At 54.6% G+C, this 19090-nt stretch overlaps 11 protein-coding genes across 11 annotated transcripts; 7 read left to right on the top strand and 4 right to left on the bottom strand.

Annotated features, from left to right (window-relative positions):
* Positions 1 to 298: 298 nt before the first annotated feature.
* Positions 299 to 2034, bottom strand: MGL_0629 (uncharacterized protein; the record flags this gene model as incomplete). The annotated part of the gene is made up of 2 exons (XM_001732802.1): positions 299 to 1959; positions 2007 to 2034. The coding sequence occupies 2 exons, from the start codon at positions 2032 to 2034 to the stop codon at positions 299 to 301; spliced, it is 1689 nt and encodes a 562-aa protein (XP_001732854.1).
* Positions 2035 to 2617: 583 nt separating this feature from the next.
* Positions 2618 to 3943, top strand: MGL_0628 (uncharacterized protein; the record flags this gene model as incomplete). Its single annotated transcript, XM_001732801.1, has 1 exon — positions 2618 to 3943. The coding sequence occupies one exon, from the start codon at positions 2618 to 2620 to the stop codon at positions 3941 to 3943; it is 1326 nt and encodes a 441-aa protein (XP_001732853.1).
* Positions 3944 to 3992: 49 nt separating this feature from the next.
* On the top strand, positions 3993 to 4565 carry MGL_0627 (uncharacterized protein; the record flags this gene model as incomplete). Its single annotated transcript, XM_001732800.1, has 1 exon — positions 3993 to 4565. The coding sequence occupies one exon, from the start codon at positions 3993 to 3995 to the stop codon at positions 4563 to 4565; it is 573 nt and encodes a 190-aa protein (XP_001732852.1).
* Positions 4566 to 4621: 56 nt separating this feature from the next.
* MGL_0626 (uncharacterized protein) lies at positions 4622 to 5496 on the top strand (the record flags this gene model as incomplete). Its single annotated transcript, XM_001732799.1, has 2 exons — positions 4622 to 5389; positions 5431 to 5496. 2 exons carry the CDS (start codon positions 4622 to 4624, stop codon positions 5494 to 5496), a joined length of 834 nt encoding a protein of 277 aa, XP_001732851.1.
* Positions 5497 to 5760: 264 nt separating this feature from the next.
* On the bottom strand, positions 5761 to 7557 carry MGL_0625 (uncharacterized protein; the record flags this gene model as incomplete). Its single annotated transcript, XM_001732798.1, has 1 exon — positions 5761 to 7557. One exon carries the CDS (start codon positions 7555 to 7557, stop codon positions 5761 to 5763), a length of 1797 nt encoding a protein of 598 aa, XP_001732850.1.
* A 374-nt stretch (positions 7558 to 7931) lies between these two features.
* Positions 7932 to 8996, bottom strand: MGL_0624 (uncharacterized protein; the record flags this gene model as incomplete). Its single annotated transcript, XM_001732797.1, has 1 exon — positions 7932 to 8996. The coding sequence occupies one exon, from the start codon at positions 8994 to 8996 to the stop codon at positions 7932 to 7934; it is 1065 nt and encodes a 354-aa protein (XP_001732849.1).
* A 696-nt stretch (positions 8997 to 9692) lies between these two features.
* On the top strand, positions 9693 to 11996 carry MGL_0623 (uncharacterized protein; the record flags this gene model as incomplete). The annotated part of the gene is made up of 1 exon (XM_001732796.1): positions 9693 to 11996. The coding sequence occupies one exon, from the start codon at positions 9693 to 9695 to the stop codon at positions 11994 to 11996; it is 2304 nt and encodes a 767-aa protein (XP_001732848.1).
* Positions 11997 to 12089: 93 nt separating this feature from the next.
* MGL_0622 (uncharacterized protein) lies at positions 12090 to 12720 on the top strand (the record flags this gene model as incomplete). Its single annotated transcript, XM_001732795.1, has 3 exons — positions 12090 to 12166; positions 12198 to 12342; positions 12382 to 12720. 3 exons carry the CDS (start codon positions 12090 to 12092, stop codon positions 12718 to 12720), a joined length of 561 nt encoding a protein of 186 aa, XP_001732847.1.
* Positions 12721 to 12880: 160 nt separating this feature from the next.
* MGL_0621 (uncharacterized protein) lies at positions 12881 to 13960 on the bottom strand (the record flags this gene model as incomplete). The annotated part of the gene is made up of 1 exon (XM_001732794.1): positions 12881 to 13960. One exon carries the CDS (start codon positions 13958 to 13960, stop codon positions 12881 to 12883), a length of 1080 nt encoding a protein of 359 aa, XP_001732846.1.
* Positions 13961 to 14674: 714 nt separating this feature from the next.
* MGL_0620 (uncharacterized protein) lies at positions 14675 to 16864 on the top strand (the record flags this gene model as incomplete). Its single annotated transcript, XM_001732793.1, has 1 exon — positions 14675 to 16864. One exon carries the CDS (start codon positions 14675 to 14677, stop codon positions 16862 to 16864), a length of 2190 nt encoding a protein of 729 aa, XP_001732845.1.
* Positions 16865 to 17131: 267 nt separating this feature from the next.
* MGL_0619 (uncharacterized protein) lies at positions 17132 to 18994 on the top strand (the record flags this gene model as incomplete). Its single annotated transcript, XM_001732792.1, has 1 exon — positions 17132 to 18994. The coding sequence occupies one exon, from the start codon at positions 17132 to 17134 to the stop codon at positions 18992 to 18994; it is 1863 nt and encodes a 620-aa protein (XP_001732844.1).
* Positions 18995 to 19090: the final 96 nt, after the last annotated feature.

Here is a 19090-nt window from a genome sequence, read left to right as displayed (position 1 = left end):
TAGCGGATGCGACAGACATAGATCATTCGTTTGTGCCGCGTGCGTCAGAGCGAGATGTCTCGCGCGCTTGGATGGGAGGGAGACGTGCTTGATGCATGATGGCATGCGCTGTGCGACGCTGAGCCTGTGCTCCACACGCTCAAGTCCAGCAGATTCCAGCTCGCTTCAGAGACAACGAAAGAAGAACAGACCTCACTGGAGTGTGTCGAGTTCACGGCGGATCTCCGACTCCGACTCGATTTTTTGCAGCTGCGTCTGTTCGAGTGCTTCGCCGCTGTCGCGCCGCTCCTTGAGCTGCTCAATGGCCTTGAGCTTCTTCGTCAGGTTCCTTAGCTTCTTTTCGACGGCTCCTGGCCTCTGACGAGTGTGCGCCGACATCAGCAGCCCCCATGGCGGGCTTCGGCGTTGGCGCCGCTGGCTTCTCTGGAGCTCCTGGGACTTTGCGGCCTCGGCGTCCACCGGGGCCCGAGGTGGAAGACGATGAGGCGGCCGCTCCTGGAGGCAAGTAGGCCTGCCTGGACGACGGCGGTGCATCGCTGGTATCACGACGCAAGAGATCTGACGGTGTAGCACCAGCGTGCCGTGCACTGGGTGGTCGATATGTGCCGGCAGGTCGCGACGCAGCCGCCTGCTTCTTGGCCAACACGGCGGCGGCGGCTTCTGATGGCGCTGGTGCAGCAGGAAGCTCTTTAGGAAACGGCGGCAGCGACGAGTGCGGGATGAGTTTCTGTGGGCGCCAGCACGCCTGGTACATTTCATCGACCATGTCGACGTGAACGAGCTTACCAGTGCAGTGCCAAATGCGAACGCCATTTTCCACTCGCAGACGCGGGGACAGTGTGCCAGTCAGAAGGAAGTGGCCGTCTGGACTCCATTCGAGCACACTGCTGTTGCTCGCGTCGAGCGTGAACAGTTTCCCGTCGGCGAGGCGCTCGCGGTCCCAGATATCGACGGTGCCAGCGAGGTTGCCGAATCCAGCAAGGCAGAAGAGGCGGCCCTGTGGGTTGTAGGCAATCAAGTTGCGTGGTTGTGTGCCAAGCTCGGCAATCACATTCACGCGGTACGAGAAGACAACGGCCTTCGCTGGCATGTAACCGTAAATGACGATGAATTCGCGACTGTTGGGATTCCACTCAAAGTCGTGGATCGGGCCCTCCTTGTCAAGGCCGACACGACAGTCAAAGTCGCCCCGAGCCGAGAGCATGTACAGATTCGTCTCGCCGTAGTACGATTTGCCTGTCTGGTCATGATCCGTCGATGTCATTAGCAAAAGCGATGAGCCAGCGGCATTCCACTTCATCGTTACCTTGTCGGCTTTGAAGAAGGACTTTTGCGCCACGGGCGCCGCGGGGGGCTCGCCCTGCTTGAGCAGTGATGCAAGCGAGTAGATCCTCACGAACGCTGGCATGCCCTTCTTTTCCGGGAAGAACGCCGCGATCGATGGCTGACCGCCTGGCCCAAGGCTAAAGGACTGCACATTCTCAACACGCAAGCGGCCAACAGCGCCCGCTCGGAAGTCGCTCGGACAAAACACTTGCAGCTCCGCCGACGTCGGTCGCACACAGTGGTCTTCGCGGTCCGTAAACTGGAAAGCCCAGCCCTCGATCTGCCGGCGCTCAAACTCACCTAGCAGCTCACCAGATTCGGCATGCCAGATGCGCAGATTCCGGCTCCAGGTGCCGTCTTCAGCCTTGACTGGCCTCTCCCACGTCTGCAAGTATGTGCCTCGTGGTGAGAATGCGAGCTCAATTGCTCGCGACACAGGCACTTCGTGACGCAAAACAAGCCCATGGTTCTGCACGTCGTACACACGCGTAGTGCCCTCGAGTGCCACCGCGAGTCGTGAGCCATCTGCACTGTACACAAGCATGCGCGCGCCTACATGTGAGCCATCGAAGCCCGGAGCATCAGGAAAGGCTGGCACACCTGCCTTGACACCGAGGCTCTTTTGCGCGCGATCTGTGGTTGAGTCTAAGTCTTCCTTACTCGCTCCCTGTGTTACGTACACGCCCACTGCAACGTCGATGCGTCCATGCCAATCGATAAGAAACCCAGCCAAGCGAACGAACGTGCGCCGATATGGAGACCTCCAGCGACGACGCTGGGCAGGCGACCGGCAGCCACGCACTCACATACTCACACTTACGTACAGCTGCGCCGACGGCGCCGGCGGCGCTTGTGCTGGGAAAAAGAATGCGCGCAGGAGAAAAAAAAAAAAAAAAAGTGATTAGGTAAGCTGCTCCTGCTGGTGCTGCGCGCAGCCCAGTCCACGCGCGTGCAGATGATGACTGGCGCCTATGGAGGTCTGTCTGTTGGGGTGAGTGTGTGGAGGCAGATGTTTGTTGGAAGTAGGCAGTCGTCAGCGGGTGGGGAAGTCTGCACACTAGCGCAGAGACATGGGCGGAAGCTGTAGTGGCGTCAACAAGCGCGTGCAAACGACCCAAGTATGCGTGCGTGCGTGGATAGGTGGAGGAATAGGCAGAGAGGCCTTCGCCTCCGGACCACTCACATCCCATCCGATCCCATCCATCCAGGAAAACAGTAACAGGGATATTTGCGCACGCCCCCTTCAACCCCTTCTACAAACGCACCCACCGTCAGTGACGCCCCATTCTACATGCACCTGCGCACCTTTTGCTGGGTGCTGGCGTTTTTGGCATGGGCCGCTACACTCGTAGTAAGTGTACGCCCTGGTGATTTCAAGGCATGCAAGGATTCGAGCGTGTGCCGTCGTTTCCGTCAAGTGTCGGAGCAAGTCGAGTCGTTTCCCTCGTACGTATCGCCCTATGCCGTGGCTGAGCGTGTGGCCAAGGTGGATGATGCAAAGATCCACTTGCTCGTCAGGACAGCGCTGCACGACGTGTCATTTGATATGAATGCGACCTTCTTTGCTGATGGCAACGCGCGCTTGCAAATGGACGAACACGGCCCCACGTACAAGGACTGGCGTCACTACCCAGAGGCCAACGTGTGGGGCATCGCACAGATGCCCGCCCTGGCGGAGGAGATCCACGTCACGCACCCCAACGAGGCCAAGACGGTCGTGTCATGGGGAGCGGATAAGAGTGGCAACATGCATGAAATGCACATCGATCATGCACCGCTGCGCATCTCGTTTCTGCGTGATGGCGTCGTACAGATGATGCTCAATGAGCGCGCGCTCCTGCACATGGAGCACTTCCGACCGAAGCCCGAAGGAGGTATGCCATCGACCGACGAACAGCGCGCAGCGTTTATCGAAGAACGCGTGCGTGTGCTGAAAGCGCGCCACCCCACAGCATCGCCAGCGTTGATCGACATGTGGTCCAAGTTTGAGACGCCAGACGAGGGCGAATGGGAAGAGTCGTGGGGTGGCGTGCACGACTCGAAGCCCAAGGGCCCTGAGGGTGTAGCGCTCGACATATCGTTCCCAGGTTATGACACACTCATGGGCTTGCCGGAGCATGCCAGTCCTCTGTCCCTCCGCTCGACTCGTGCACCACCGCATGGCGAAGCGGATGATGAGCCTGGCCGCTTTTCTGACCCGTACCGCCTGATGAACACGGATGTGTTCGAGTACGAGTACGATAGCCCCATGGCGCTGTATGGCAGTGCGCCAGTCGTACATGCACTGAGCCGCTCCAGTGCCGTGAGCGTGCTGTGGATGAACGCGGCCGAGACCTGGGTCGATATACACAAGAGCAAGCAGCGGCCTGGTCCGGCGGTCGACGTGATGTCGCTGGGCGCTTCGCATGCAGACGCGCTCGCCCTTGAGTGGGGGCACGTCGGCGAAGTCATCGCATGTGCACTTCATGTCCGAGTCGGGCATCTTGATCTGTTTGTGTTCATGGGGACCAACGCTCGCGCGCAACATGGAGCGCTACATGTCGCTCGTCGGCCGCACAGCGCTACCGCAGTACTTTGCCATTGGCTACCACCAATGCCGATGGAACTACTGGTCTGATGACGACGTCAAGGACGTGAGTCGCCGCTTCGATGACGCCGACATCCCCATGGACGTCATTTGGCTGGACATTGAATACAGTCTCGACCACATGTACGGCGTGTGGGACAAGAAGGCGTTCATCGATCCGGCTGGCATGATGCGTGCGCTTGATGCGCGTGGCCGCAAACTGGTGATCATCATCGATCCCCACCTGAAAAAGACCGATCAGTACTACCTGTACAAGGAGGCCAAGAGCCAGGACCTGCTCGTCAAGACGGCCGATGGCCGCACCAATTACGAGGGCGAGTGCTGGAGCGGACAGGCAAGCTGGATCGATTTCTTCCAGCCGCGCACATGGCAGTGGTGGATCGACCAGTTCCGCCTGACGAAGCAGCGCCTCGAAGGCAACGCACGCAACCTATTTGTGTGGAACGATATGAGCGAGCCGGCGATCTTCTCGGGCCCTGAGGTGTCGTCGCCCAAGGACGTGCGCCACTTCCCCGGCTGGGAAAATCGCGATATCCACAACATCAACGGGGTCATCTTGCATAACCTCACGGCGACGGGCCTCACGCGCCGCGAGCTCGGCACGCGCGACGCAGCCGGCCAAGCAGGCGTGAGCGCCGTCCGTTCGTGCTGAGCCGTGCGTTGTGGCTCGGCACGCAGCGGTTCGGCGCTGTGTGGACCGGCGATAACATGGGCACGTGGGAGCACTTTGCGAACAGTGTGCCGATGATCCTGCAAAACGGCATTGGCGGTATGAGTTTCTGTGGCGCTGACATCGGTGGCTTCTTCGGCAATCCTGACTCGGAGCTGCTCGTGCGCTGGTACCAGGCTGGCATTTTCGAGCCGTTTTTCCGTGCACACGCCCATATCGACACCAAGCGCCGCGAGCCATACCTGTTTGACGGCGAGGTCGGCGACGCGCTCCGCATGCTCCTGCAGCTACGCTACAAGCTCCTGCCTGTTTGGTACACGGCGTTCTGGGATTCCAGCGTGAATGGCCAGCCTGTGTTGAAGCCCCAGGCCCTCATGTTCCCGGACGATCCACGTGGCTTTGCTATTGACGACCAGTATTACCTTGGCGAGTCCGGCCTCCTTGTGAAGCCACCCGCAAAACAAGGCATCTCGCATGTCGATATGTACTTGGCCGATGACCAGGACTACTTCCACTACCACACCAAGGCTGTATACCGCGGCCGGGGCGTCGTCCACGTGCCAGCGCCGCTGAACGTGCAAATGCCCCTCTTGCAGCGTGGCGGCTCCATCTTGCCCGTCCGCGAGCGCTTGCGTCGAGCAGCGGAGCTGCAACGCTTGGATCCATTCTCACTGCACGTGGCTATTGGCCGCGACGGCTCGGCACATGGTCACTTGTACATGGACGATGGCCAGACATATGCCTACCGTGACCAGCAAGCGTTCATTGCGCGTGCATTCACCTGGGCGCCTGAGAGTCCGACGCGCGTGCACATGTCGTCCCGCGCGCTCACTTCGCGTGACGTCAGCGTGTCAGCGTCGCTGCCGACATCGAACGATGGCTCCGTTCTCCAGCGCGCAGGCAATCCATATGAGAAGGATGTGCAGTCTGTGCGTGTCGAGCGCATCACAGTGGTTGGCTTCTTACCGTCGGCATCCCCCGTTCGCGTCTGGACGCATGACGCTCACGGTCGCGAGGTGGAGTTGCGTTTCGACCTGACGCCGTCCGTCGGTCGCGAGGTCTCACACACCGACTCAAGCACGCACCGTGCCGCCCAGCTCGTGATCCACGATCCACGCGTGCCCATTGGCAGCGACTGGGACGTCTGGGTCGACTTTTCTCCTCCTGCACCTTTGCGTTAAAAGCATTCCGCCACGCGACCTGCGGAAAGACGAAGTAGTCGGCCACAGGTCCGAGGCCATTCACTTTCGTAGTGGCTCACTGTAACTAGCACAAGATTCTCTCGCCACATGCGCTCGCGCTCGCTTTCGCTCTCGCTCTCGCCTCCTGTCCGATCGTCGATACCCTCATACACCCAGGACTCGCCGTCTATGTACGCGCGCGTCTTGGCCACTTGCCGTTGGCTCATGCCCTGGAATGGCTCGTCCAACACTAGGAGCAATGGGCGATGCACAACTGATCGGAGAAACAGCACGACCGCCTGTGACCCGTGCGGCAAGCTTGCAAACGGCAGCTTGCCCACAAGCTCAGGATCGGGCTCGCACAAGTTGGTGTGCGTGAGCTCCGGCGCAAACTGACGTATCAGCCGCCATACTCGTTCCATCTGTGCCGCTGTTCGGCGGCGGTGCGTGAAAATGCCATCAAAGCCACTCGCTATTGCGTCGGCGACACTGAGTCCGCCAGCCTCGAGACTCTTGCGTGGAAATGCATGAAACAGCTCCGGCGATACATGGCCCACCCGCCGCTGCAGGAGCGTGTGCGCATTTTGCGGGGCATCGCGCGCAGCGCCCCACAGCTCAAGCTGTTCGGCATCAAAGGCAAATGAGCGTGGATGGTCGCCCAAAAGAAGAGACAGTAGTGTCGTCTTGCCGCTTCCGTTATCGCCCACCAAAACCATGCGTGCGCCTGGACGAAGCGCAAACGACACATTCTGCAACACAGTTGCATCGCCATAGTGGATCGAGACGTCGCGGAACGACGCGATCGGTGGCACGGATGCACCTTGCCCTACACCTATGCCCTGTTGTGCATTTCTTCGTACTAATGCATAACTGCCATGTGGATACAACTCGTCCACAGCAGGACGAGCGTGTGTCGTAGCTTTACCAAGCTCCATGATAAAGCCTTGTTCATCTATACGCAAGACATGCGTGACAAACGAGGGGATGGGATCCTGCTCACGAAGTACCAAGCAAATCCGTGGCATTCGCTGGGCATGCAGCCGCTCAAAAAGCTCAGACACATCGTGCCGCGACGAAGGATCGAGTCCCTTGAATGGATCATCCAGCACGACCCACTGAGCCCCCTGGACCAATGCATCCAGAATACGTGCACGCCGCATCTGGCCGTTGGAGAGTGAGATGACAGGGCGTGTCAAAAATGGCTCCAAACGCAAAGTCGGCGCTATGCGCTGGATCATTTCACGTTCCCTTTCCGCACGCTGTGTGGCAGCTGTACGCACATGTTCGTTCTCCCACTTCAACAGACCGGTGTTGTTCTGTGTGGTAGCGAGTGGATCTGGGCGCATCCGCTGTCGTGCTATAAGGCCAGTAAAAATACCACGCGACGCCATAAGGCTCTCAAAGAGCGTAACACGATCTTCGTCCCGGATCGAGCCGTAGCGTGTGGCATAATCAGTAAACTCGCCGGTCGTGGCGGGCCGCGTTTCAAAGGGTACATATCTGATGGCCTTCTGTAGCGCGTTCGCATCGAACATCGGGTGCATATGCGGGTGCCGCACATGTAACGCATTTGCCAATACAGGGCGCTTGCGTCCCAGCAGCATATCCACAATAGTTTGCCGGACTTGGCCACCAGCATCAGCAGACGCTGGGCCTACGATAGCCCAGCACTCGCGTTCGGCATCGTCATGGATCGTCCATGAAAACGATGGAGGCGATGCTGACTCATGCACAACACCCCGTAAGCCATGTATATGTGCATGTTCGACACGGAAAAGCACACCCTGACGCATCGACGGGCTAGTACAGAAGGCCCTTGCCGTCGAGGACAGCCACCGCCAGAAGCTAAGACGCCGCTGCCACATACGAGCATGGTGAGTCGGAGACATCATTTTGGCTTGCAATCGATAGGCTTGGATTATCGAGATGACAACAACCTACCTTCGCACGGGCGCTGTAGCCAACAACGGATGTGTTGGCGGCAACGCATCTCGAGCATCCGCCATCAAACCCAAAAGTGTGGTCGGGTGAATTTCCTACGACCCTCTGCCTCCCCCGCCTCCACCGACCTAAGCTGGGGCATCCCACGAACTAGTTGGACATCGATCGCCTGTCACAACCTTGCAGGCATGTCATACGTTCATTCTCTTGGTCGTTATCGTGATACCTAATCCAACATTGCTACAAATCGTTCCCATTCATGAGTTTTGATTCGGTACGCTTCCGACGCATTTTCAGGGAATGTGCGAGTGCGTACGGCTTCTGCAAATTGGCGCAGCGCCAGAACGCGCTGCATTCCAATATGAGATGCCGCAAACGTGCGCACAAACTTGGGTGGCTGCGGCCAGGAAGATGGTGTCGGAACCGATAGAGAGACATGCTCATCGGAACCATCCAGTCCTGCTAGAACAGCAGACACGTGTGCAGGGCTTGCGAGGTCCCCCATGATATCGCTGCAGACAAGCACCTGGCCATGTGTCTGCGGCCCAGCACCAATCCCAATTGTAGGGATTCGTAATCGCTCACTTATGACGCCACCAACCTTAGATGGAATACACTCAAGGACAAGTGAAAAGCATCCAGCCTTTTCTAGAGCGCGCGCGGTTTTTAATATGTTCAACGCACTCTCTGCCGTTGCGCCTTGTACACGAAAGCCAGATGCGTCGCCGAAACGCTGGGGCTGAAGCCCGATGTGTCCCATCACATCAACGCCCAGCGTTGTGAGATGCTCAATCAAAGGCACAAGCTCCGTTGATCCCTCCATTTTGACAGCAGTCGCCTGTGTCTCTTTGATCACGCGCACAACATTGCGTACGGACTCATCAAAAGATACACCATAGGCGCCAAATGGCATGTCCACTACCACCATGGGCGCGCGTGGACATCGCGCATCGTATTGCAATTCAGGAGCTTGCACACCTGCACGTACAGTCCTTGCATGGTGGATCATCGCATCAAGCGACAGTACACGAGTACTGGCATGTCCAAGAGCAACATTCGTGAGTGAATCACCAACTAAGCATAGGTCGGCTCCAGCCGCGCGCACGGAAAGTGCCGTCGGCTGATCAAACGCTGTTATACACACAAGAGGTGTACCCTCTTCTCTTTTACGTTGAAGATCTGATGGTGTGATCGGAGACAATATCCGGTCCGTGCTCCCTTGCTTCATGGGGACAGGCCATGCACTGGCGTCCTTAGTGGTTGTATGCAACACACGCGCATGAGCGCGCATGCCCAAAAGTCCATTACTCGTGGCACCTCGGAAGAAAGTGCGGCTCAGTACCTGCATCCCACAGTGATGAGTCTCTCAGCGCCAGTAGAAGATACGAGGAGCTAAAACGTTACGACAACACTAGCGACAGTCAACTTTTTCTCTGCCTTAGTAATAATCTCCACACCTGGGTGGGACATGGGGATCCTTCCCATGCAGCAAAAAAAATATTTGATCTTGCAAAACGTTTGAACCCTCATTAGACCTGGGCGCGCTTTCAAGCCATGTGCTCCCTGCTTGTCGAAGACCCTACGAATACGTGGGATAGAGGTCGGTGGAGTGGATTGCTCAGAAGTACTGACTGATCCTTCAGACCGTAGAGAGGCGGCCCCTTAAACACCCCCATTTACTGCTGAGGTGGGCATGCTATGAAGCACGCGCACGCGCCAGCAAACCTTTATCATCCGTAGGCACGACTAACATTTAGTGGGGCGCGCCGCAGGAAGATTCATCCGAACCTTGCACCCATTACAGGTGGCAGTAACACGTTTATGGAAAATACATCATACCCGGTATATTTCGTGCAAATGAAAAATATTCATCTTTGGCCGTTGGTGCTAGCCCATGCAAATTTCGTTTTGTCCACCAATCCGGTTCTCCACACGATCTTCGCAGACCCATCCCTCTCTCCAGTCCGCGTAACTGCCATGTCTCTCCATGCCCGTCGACGGCACCACCGAGGAGGCGCGTTCTGTTGCTAACCGAGCCATTGAACTCGAGCGCAACAAGAGGTTTTTCGAAGCATTTCGTGCGTATGTGTCTGCAACGCAGCTCTTCTTAGAAGCTGCACGTGCATCGCCAGAAACGTTGGGGTCAGACGCACGCCGCATGGCGTCGCGATGCTTGGAACGTGCTGAGCGCCTACGTGAGTCACACAAGCTCGCAAATGACCCTTGCGATACATGGGAGGTATGGACGCAAGACCCTAGCTTGTCTGATTTTGCACGAATCGATCTGCATGTTGAAGCGTCCCCAGCGCTTTCGCCTCTTCAAATTCAGCAAGGCGCCAAGTTGCGTCAGGCCAGTCCTGCGATCCCAATCATGTGTCGTGATGTTGTTCTGCGCGCGGGTGACATAGAACAGGGGTCTGTGTCGGACTGTTCGCTTATTACGGCTATCGAGATAGCCACGGAGCACAACGCTCGATGGCATACTAGATTGGCATTCGAAGCGCTGTTTCCACAGCTCGACAGCATGCCATGTCGAAGCCCCACTGGCGTGTACATGGTCAAACTGTATTTGCACGGTCAGGCTAGGTGTATCACTATCAATGACGCACTGCCATGCACACTCACAGGTGAGCTGCTTTGCTCCAAGCCGCGACACAACATCCAATTGTGGCCTGCGTTATTAGAAAAGGCGTTTCTCGTCGCGAAACGCAGCAGCTACGCGTTCAACGGCTCTGATGCTTGCATGGATCTTTACGCATTGACAGGCTGGATACCTGAACATATTCCATTGCATGAGGCATCCTTTCAATGTGAGAAGACTTGGACTCGTTTGTTTACGGCATGGAAACAAGGAAGGTGTTTGTTAGCCCTTGGTACAGGCTCGTCACCAGAAACAATGTCGGCACTTGTGCCGTTGCACTGTTACGGGATTATTGAGTTGCGTGAGCATCAACACAAGCGCACCGTATCGATCGTCAATCCATGGAAAAGACACGATGTACTGCAACATGTCAAAGATATGGCATGGGAAGAAGTATGTTGTTATTTCGATACGTTGCTCGTCAATTGGGACCCGGCATTGTACCCGCACCAGCGGCAAGTCACTGGTATGTGGGATGCAACTTCGGATTCTGCTGTGCGTCTAGATGAATTTCGTGCTGCACAGACAGATCAATACCATATATCTGTGTCGCAAGAAATGAGTACACCTATTTTATTGCACCTGGAACGCCATGATTTATCAGGTACCTACGAGGAGCAAGAATACATGGCTCTACACGTATTTCCTTGTAACAAGGCCCAACGACGTGCGCAGGTTGAGTTTGATGGACTCATGGGCATGTACGTAAATGTACCACATTCTCTGCTCGCTCTACATGCCTCAGGACCTATGCAGTACACACTTGCCGTGTCCCGGCACGGTAGTGCTTTGTATCCTATGCCTTATACTTTAACGGTGTACGCAACGAGTCTAGTTGATCTGGCTGTGCTTCCGCCAACCATGCCGAATCGATCTATCGTACATGGCTCATGGCGCCCAAGCCCAAACCGAGGAGTGCCTGAGCTATGGTACCAGCCTCAATACCGACTCACTGTGCATGAAGGCACTCTCCTACCACGTTTGGAGCTGGTTGTTATGACGTCACTGTCGACTTGTGTCGCAGCGGTGCTTTTAACGTCGGGTAAACGAGTTTTGTGCTGGGAGGAGGCGTCTGTTGTAGCACACACCGGCACACTAAGCCGCGGCATCGCCCGATCCGACGTTCAAGTGCTTCAGCCTGGCGCCTATACCCTTGTTCTTTTGACCAGTTGCTCACACGATGAAACAGCCACTTCTTCTACGACTTCAGCAGCAGCCTCGTTCTCCGTCATCGTCGAAAGCAATGTGCGCGTGAGCGTTGATATTTTGCCTATGTTGGGGGCGGGCATGTACCGACGGTCTGCACATGCGACAACTTTACCGCATGCCTGGCAAGTGTATGTGCCAAGGGCTATGCCCTTGCTTATATGTGCTGTGACGGATGCGCCTGATCATGCCAACGAGCCTGCTACAATGACCATTCGTTTAGAGAAACACTCGTCTTCGCTGTGCGAAGCAGAATCCAAAAGCAGAACAAATTATGCTGTTCTACATTCGCAAACCCTCGCACCTGACATGTACACACTTTCTATTGATGGCATATTGAAAACACCTTTTTCCTCTCTGGATGTAGATGTGTTTGGCTCACAGCCCGTGTCACTAACAGATTGTGACATTGCTCCACATATACGAATACACTCGTCATCATAAATGTAGGCTCGTAGGACATGGGAAAACCCACTGGTTGTTGTTCATCTACGTGATCCGTGTTGGAGAGACTCCTTCATATTCCCACAGTAGCGAATGTCGAGCCTACCGCCACCACCACCAAAGTGTGTACTTCATAAGGAAGATGAGCCGCTTGTGTGGATCGACTGCGAGTACGTACGCCGAGTACACCGCTGAATACAGAATGACCGGCCTCGATCCCAACAACGATCGGCTTTTAGAAATCGCTTGTATCGTGACGGATGGACAATTGCGCCCCGTCGATGAGGGCGTTTCTTACGTGATTCGCACGCAGCCCCATGTGCTCCAGGACATGGACGAGTGGTGTGTACGTGACTTGAAATGGCCGTCTCATGATCAAACACAGACTACCACACATACGAATACAGGACTCATAGATGCGTGTTTGGATGCAAAAATGTCCCATATGCATCAAGACGTACGGGCGGCCGTGCTTGCTTACGTGCTGGATCGTATTCCAGAGGCGCGAATAGCGTGTCTGGCGGGAAGCTCCGTGCACGCGGACAAGGCATTCCTCGTGAACGAGATGCCGGAACTTATAAAGCATTTGCACTACAGGATTGTGGACGTTTCTACGATCAAGGAGCTTGTGCGCCGTTGGTATGGCACGAAATACGAGCCGGCAAGACGGAATGAAGGAACGGCTCATCGGTGCGTGAAAACAACAGCGGTGACTCACACCTAGGGCTCTCGATGATATCCGCGCTTCCATACACGGTACGTGTGATACATTCAATGCATGTACATGCATGCTCGACAGCCGAGGATATACTTACAATCAGAATTGGAGCACTATCGAACTAACATCTTTCGACCAGCCGCTCCATAGGTATATCAAGCCAGGTTCAAGCCATCATGCGTCGATTTTTGTAAGCCGCTTGCATTTTGCGTTTGAACATTTCGTAGCCGATCACGCCGATAACAACAATCACTGCTATCACCATGATCCATTTCAACAGCCATAGAACACTCAAGAAAAATCGAACAATAACATGCACCAGCAGGTCCGAGCCATGATTTGAAGGTGTCTTCTTTTCATCCTTAGACGACCACCAAGACTTTGACCTGTCGTCTGCAAAGGCCAGCTGGCGTTCCCGCTCAAGGTCTTCTGGCGAGCGAGAATTGTAGACGATTTTATTCGTCCACACCGAAACAATGCTGTGGCTATCGGTGACGTCACCTGTTGAGGCTGTGAAACCGAGGAAAGGTGGCTCGGAGAAAGGCGGTGGCGGTACTTTGAAACAGGAATTCCACTGATTCCATTCTCTGTTTTGGATTGCCAGCTCCATATACACGTCCTTGACATACGTGAAGCGAAGACGTGTCTCCGCAGGAGTTTGGCGTAGCTGCATCGCGCATTGTGCCAAATCTTGGCCTTCGCCATCGTTGTTCATGTTGTACACCTTCGTGCCGTCATTCGAAACAGCGCTCACGCGCGGAAAGAAGCCCCGGTGCGGCGTATTTGCGTACGTATCGAACATGAAGCCAATACCCTTCCATTGATTCATGGATCCAAAGACAGGTCCTTGCTTGGCGCGGTCACTTGTGAGCCACATGGCGAAGCCGTCGCCCGCGACGGTTGTAGACTTGCCTTTGAGCATGAACTCAGACGTGATCTCAAAGTCAGTCGCATTGATCGGAAGACGCGACCAAATCCAACCCGATTCGTTCTTCCGCTCTTGCGTGAGCATAATATACCGGTTCGTATCGATCACAGCATCGCCACCGTAATCCCAAAAGTTGTTTTGTAGCGAAGAGTCCACATACGGGGCAAATAAGGAATGCGTTCGGATGGGCATGATAGCATCCGCGCGCAAATCGGGATTTGATGTTGATGAACGCGCGGCATTCGTATGTCTGCTCAACGCGACCAGCATCAAAGCGACCACGCTGACTATCACGCGGCCTGCCATTTTCACGACCATGTGCAGATGTTTGGTAGCGTGCGGTTCAATTCAGCGCTGACCAAACGAAGCGCACGCGAATTTCTTTTTTGCCAACTTAAGTTCAACTTGTTGCTGCTAGGACGAGGCCGGGGCGCGCAGCCTGTGCTGCCTCCACTCACCGATCCTAACGCTGAACACGCGCATTCTCCGCCGTCCATTCAACGAACCTTGATTGCCATGACCAACTGATGCCCCCTATTTGGTGAAGTAATTGCGCGGGTTCTTCCACCACAACGCACCTTCTTCCGTTCTTTCGGCCGAGAGTGAATTATCCCATGTGAGGCGTTCTCCCTACACTAGTGTGCAGCGACAAGACGTCACAATTATAGCTACGCTTTTTTTCATAAGTAGGTCAGTTTGGACCATTCCACGATAACCGCTTGCTCGCCAGTGCGAGATTTTGTTTCCAACCCTCGAATACTGACTTGCTTGTCTTCGGCGCATTCCAGTCGCCAGACTCGATTCTCACACATTTCTACTTCTTAATTGATCCCCCTTTCGTCCTTTCTTTGTCGCACTACCTTTTTCATCGCTCATTACATTCACGCGTTTACAGTGCTTATTGTCTGCTTTCCCCTCCCTTATTCAATTCTCATTAAAAATATTTTCTCGTCCATTTCTTCTTTTTGCGAGGGCGATCATTTCTAGTATCATACTAAACAGACTCGTGTGACAATTTGTTATTCTGGTAGCATGGAAGACGCTCCGGAACGCACATCGCGAGAGTCAAACCCCTCTGACCCTGGGCCTGAACCAGATTACTTTCAACTGAATCCCTCGCAGCCCTCACCGCAGGTGCCACAAATGGCTCCCCCCAACCACGTTTGGTCGAGTTTGCTGGACGCAGCAAATGAGCCAAGAACATCCCAAAGTATGCCGACAAAACTTGCTGATTTTCGTCAACCATTTCCTTTGCCTTCCTTGCTTCGACCACCAAGCTCTATCGCTCATGTATCACCAAACAAGGCTGCCCGTGAGCCTAGTGTTCCTGATGCGGACAAATATACGCCACTTCATCCGTCTTTGCTTATTGAACTTATGCACAATCATCCCATTCTAGATCACCCTGCTCCCGAGCACTTGCTCGTACTGGATATCCGGCCCACATCAGCGTTTTCGCGCTCGCACCTTCGAGGCAGTGTCAATGTGTGTGCACCGACAACGCTGCTTCGTCGCTCAGAATTCACAGTTGAGCGTTTGGAAGATCAAATTTTTGATGACGACACAGATCGTTCCGAGTTTCGCCGTTGGATGTCCTACACAAGGCGCGAGCCTACGCAGACATCTGGACCATCTTCCCCGTCCTCTTTGCCGGCCAAATCAACCAGCTGGATCGTTGTGCTTGATACCGATTCGACTAAGCCAACGTCCTTGGGCCGTTCAAGTGCAGGTGGCGGTGGACCTTCACTCATGGGTCTTTTACGCAAATTCGATGCTGCTAGCTATGGCGGCATGTTATGCTGGCTTCGTGGTGGCTTCCAATCGCTTGCTGCCCTGCCAGAAGCGGTGTCACTCTTGGAGCATTCACCAGTAGCCACCCAGCCGCGTGCGGCCTCACATAACCTCCCGCGTGTCCGCGGCTTGTCGTTAGAAGCATTTTGCCGCAAGACTACGTCCAACTCAAATGGCGGCTCAGGCGAAGAAATTCAGGCGACGAACCCCTTTTTTGATAATATCCGACAAAATTTGGAGCTTTCCTGCGGCATCACTGATATCGTGCCGCTGGATATGCACTTCAGCGATCTGCAGCTCTCGCGTCTACCCAAATTCTTGTGTGACCTGGCAGCAATGGATCCATCGAAACGTGCTCACCACTTGGCTGAGCAGTTCTTCGTTGTTGAAAAGTGCGAGCAACAACGCCTGCAAAGTGTGATGCAGCGTCACTCGCAGGAGTCCTCGCTTTCTCTATCCAACCCAGCAGGCACTATGAATACGCGTGCGCCGCCACCATTAGCGTCAGTGCATGTATCGAGTCGGGCAGCCTTCCCACGACTGCCGTCCGCGCAGGATTCGGCCACGGACAGTTTTCCCTTGAGCATTACCGCAGCTCTTGAGCGTGGACATGACCACCGTTATCGGAACTTTTGGCCATTCGAGCACAGCCGCGTCAAGTTCAAGTCACCAGCAAGTCGTGCAGAGTATATTAACGCTTCATATGTCAACCCACTCCGTGCATGGGGTGCACACCGTGTGTATGTTGCGACGCAGGCGCCATTGCCAACAACTTTCTGCGCATTTTGGGCAGTCGTCTGGGAACAAAAGGTTCCAGCGATCATTATGCTTGCTCGCGAATTTGAGTCTGGCCGGCTACAATGTGATAATTACTGGGACACTCCTCATGCGGGACCTTTTGATGTGCGCGTCGTGCAGAAATGCGTCCTTACCTCTGCGGACCTTGGACATGTAGGCGAATATGGTTTGCATGTGCTAGTTCGTCGAACCATTGAGGTACGACACAAGGATCTTGCAGACGAGCCTGTACACAGCGTGCAGCATTACCAGTTCCTAGCGTGGCCGGATCATAGTGTGCCAGAGACGCCTGATCTCTTGCTCGACATGATCCGCCTTGTGCACGCTGAAACAGATACTGCATCAGATGCACCAATAGTCGTGCACTGCTCGGCTGGCATTGGACGCACAGGTGCGCATATCCTTATCGACTCAGTAAGCACGTTTCTATCGCGTGTGCATCGCGTTCTTGAAACAGGTCAAGATGATGCTGACGGTTTGTCACTTGCGCAAGCACGCGAGTACTGGAACTCTTCGAATGATCTTGTGTATGAGGCGCTCATGGTGATGCGTGAACAGCGCATGAGTATGGTTGAAACGGTACGGCAGTATGTGTTTGTGTACAAGGCGGTGATTGCATCTCTCCTGACATAGTCTTTGTCTGCTGGTCCTGCACCTGCATCCTTTGTCTATGCTGCCACTGATGCATGCGCGCACCACGGACTTTTTTTTCCGAAACTCTCTCCTACTTCTTCCAATGTACCATAGGCCGACATGACGTCGCTACCACCCAACCCTAATCACCTCCATGGTTTCAATGTAGAGGACCGCTTCTATAAGTGTGCGTTCTGTTTCCCTCCACCTCCTCCAGCCTCTTGCTGTGGAACACGCATTTCCTAGTCACGTGATGGGGACGCGTTGATGTCGCGCTACTCTCACTTCGGTACAACAACACGCACGCCTCGAACTCGACGAGAGTGTGCAAGTGACGAACTACACACGCGTGTGCGCCTATCGATGGATGTCCCTGCCGACGTGCGAGAATGGGCCGTACATACTTTACGTGCGCTTCAAAGCGGAATCCATGCACGGCTCATAGGCAAGATGTTTGCTGACGATATACCCTCTCCGGCGCCCTCGGACCTTGATGACACTCGCGATGTGTTCATGCACCTTGGCGTGCTTCTCACTGAGTGCAACGATCTCTTAGACTTTGAGCGAGCTGAGTCTATCACAAAGAGAGGAGATGAGCTATGCTCAAGTGCTCGCGATGAAAACAGTGCATTCAACTATGCTTTGGCTACACAAGCAGTGCACTCGCTCCAAGCGGAACTTCATGCACTTCGTGGCGAGACGGATCCTGATGCGACATTTGTTGATTCGCATGTTCCATGGCAAAGCTCATCAGATTGGCGCGGTTTGGCTCAAGATACCATACAAAGCATGAATGAGCGACATGCCAGTGAGCTTGCGCACATTTACGAACAGCATGCTGATGAATTAGAGGCACTCCGCAATGAGCATGCCACAGATCTGGAACACGTTTCTGCACAGCATGCGTCTGATATACGCACAATGGAGAATGGATATATCAAAACAATCGAGCATGCTGCACAAGACCGTGCTGGAGAAGCGGAACGACACAAGCTCGAGTGTTTAGAACGAGAAACACAGTATTCGGCGGAGCTCAAACAAAGGCAACAGTCATGGGACGAGCGTGAGGCATCGCTCACAGCCAAGCTAGAAGAAATGCATCGGACATGGGATAAGAGGGAAGCTGAACACAAGACTGAGCTGGAACACGTGCAACACATGTGGCACGAGCGAGACGTACAGCGCGCTACAGACTTCGAACAGATACAACGCACGTGGGAAGTTGCAAGCGAGACCCTGGGATTTGCATTGGATTCGCTACAGCACGCTGTTGCTTCACAGGGAAGCCAGCTTGCACCGCTCCATGGTCGAATCCAGTCACTCAATCGGCTACTAGACACATTCGCCCAGGAGCGAGACGCCGCAAATGCTGAAGCATTGGCATGGTCTGAGAGACATGCCGAAGCACAGGCTCATATCGCTGCGCTGCAGGTCGAGATCACTAGTAAAAACACAGATCTGGTACAACAAACAAGCCGACTTGTCGAGACGGAACGCAAGCTGAAAGAAGTGCAGAATGAAATCGAGTGCTCAGCTCATGTGCAAGCAAATATCGACGAGCTTCAGGAACGCCTCTCAGCGGCTGATCATGATGCATGGCAACTTCGTGAACAACTTCGATCACTCGAGCCACTAAGAACAGAGCGTGCACAGCTTTCCAGTGAAGTACATGAGCTGCAGAAGCTTGTCTCTATGTATAAGGACAGCGTTGCCCATGCGCAGCATGAACATGAACAGACACAGCAGCAACTCGAACGGACCGAGACACAGCGATTTGCGATTGAACAGGCACTACGTGAGCGGGAAATGGAGCTGCGCGACTTGTATGAGGCGAAGCGCATCTGGACAGAGCAGCGACGAGCCTTCAAGGCGCGTCCGTCTGTATCAAATGAGGCTACACAGCGTGTTGCGGAGCTGGAGATTGAGCTGAGCGCTAAGGCGACAGAAGTCGAAGAGGCCGATACCCGACTACTAACGGTCATGAAAGAAAACAAGCGCCTCGCCGCACAGCTCAAGTCTCTAAAGATGGATGCAAAACGGGCTCTACAAGATGTCACGAATGCTACATCAAAGACATATTCACCAACGAAAGCTGATGCAAGAGTCGCCCGATACAGACCAGTATCGTAACCGATTCATCCCACCCCTCCCCCTGCAGAAACTACCCAAACGTCACTTGTGTCGTAATACTTTCAACTTTGGTCCTCATTATATAGAGATATGTAT

This window comes from Malassezia globosa (assembly GCF_000181695.2).
Source record: "Malassezia globosa CBS 7966 chromosome Unknown mgl_sf_1.1, whole genome shotgun sequence".
Classification (NCBI taxonomy): domain Eukaryota; kingdom Fungi; phylum Basidiomycota; class Malasseziomycetes; order Malasseziales; family Malasseziaceae; genus Malassezia; species Malassezia globosa.
Note: the sequence above shows the minus strand (reverse complement) of the source record. Positions and strands in the feature narration are given on the sequence as shown.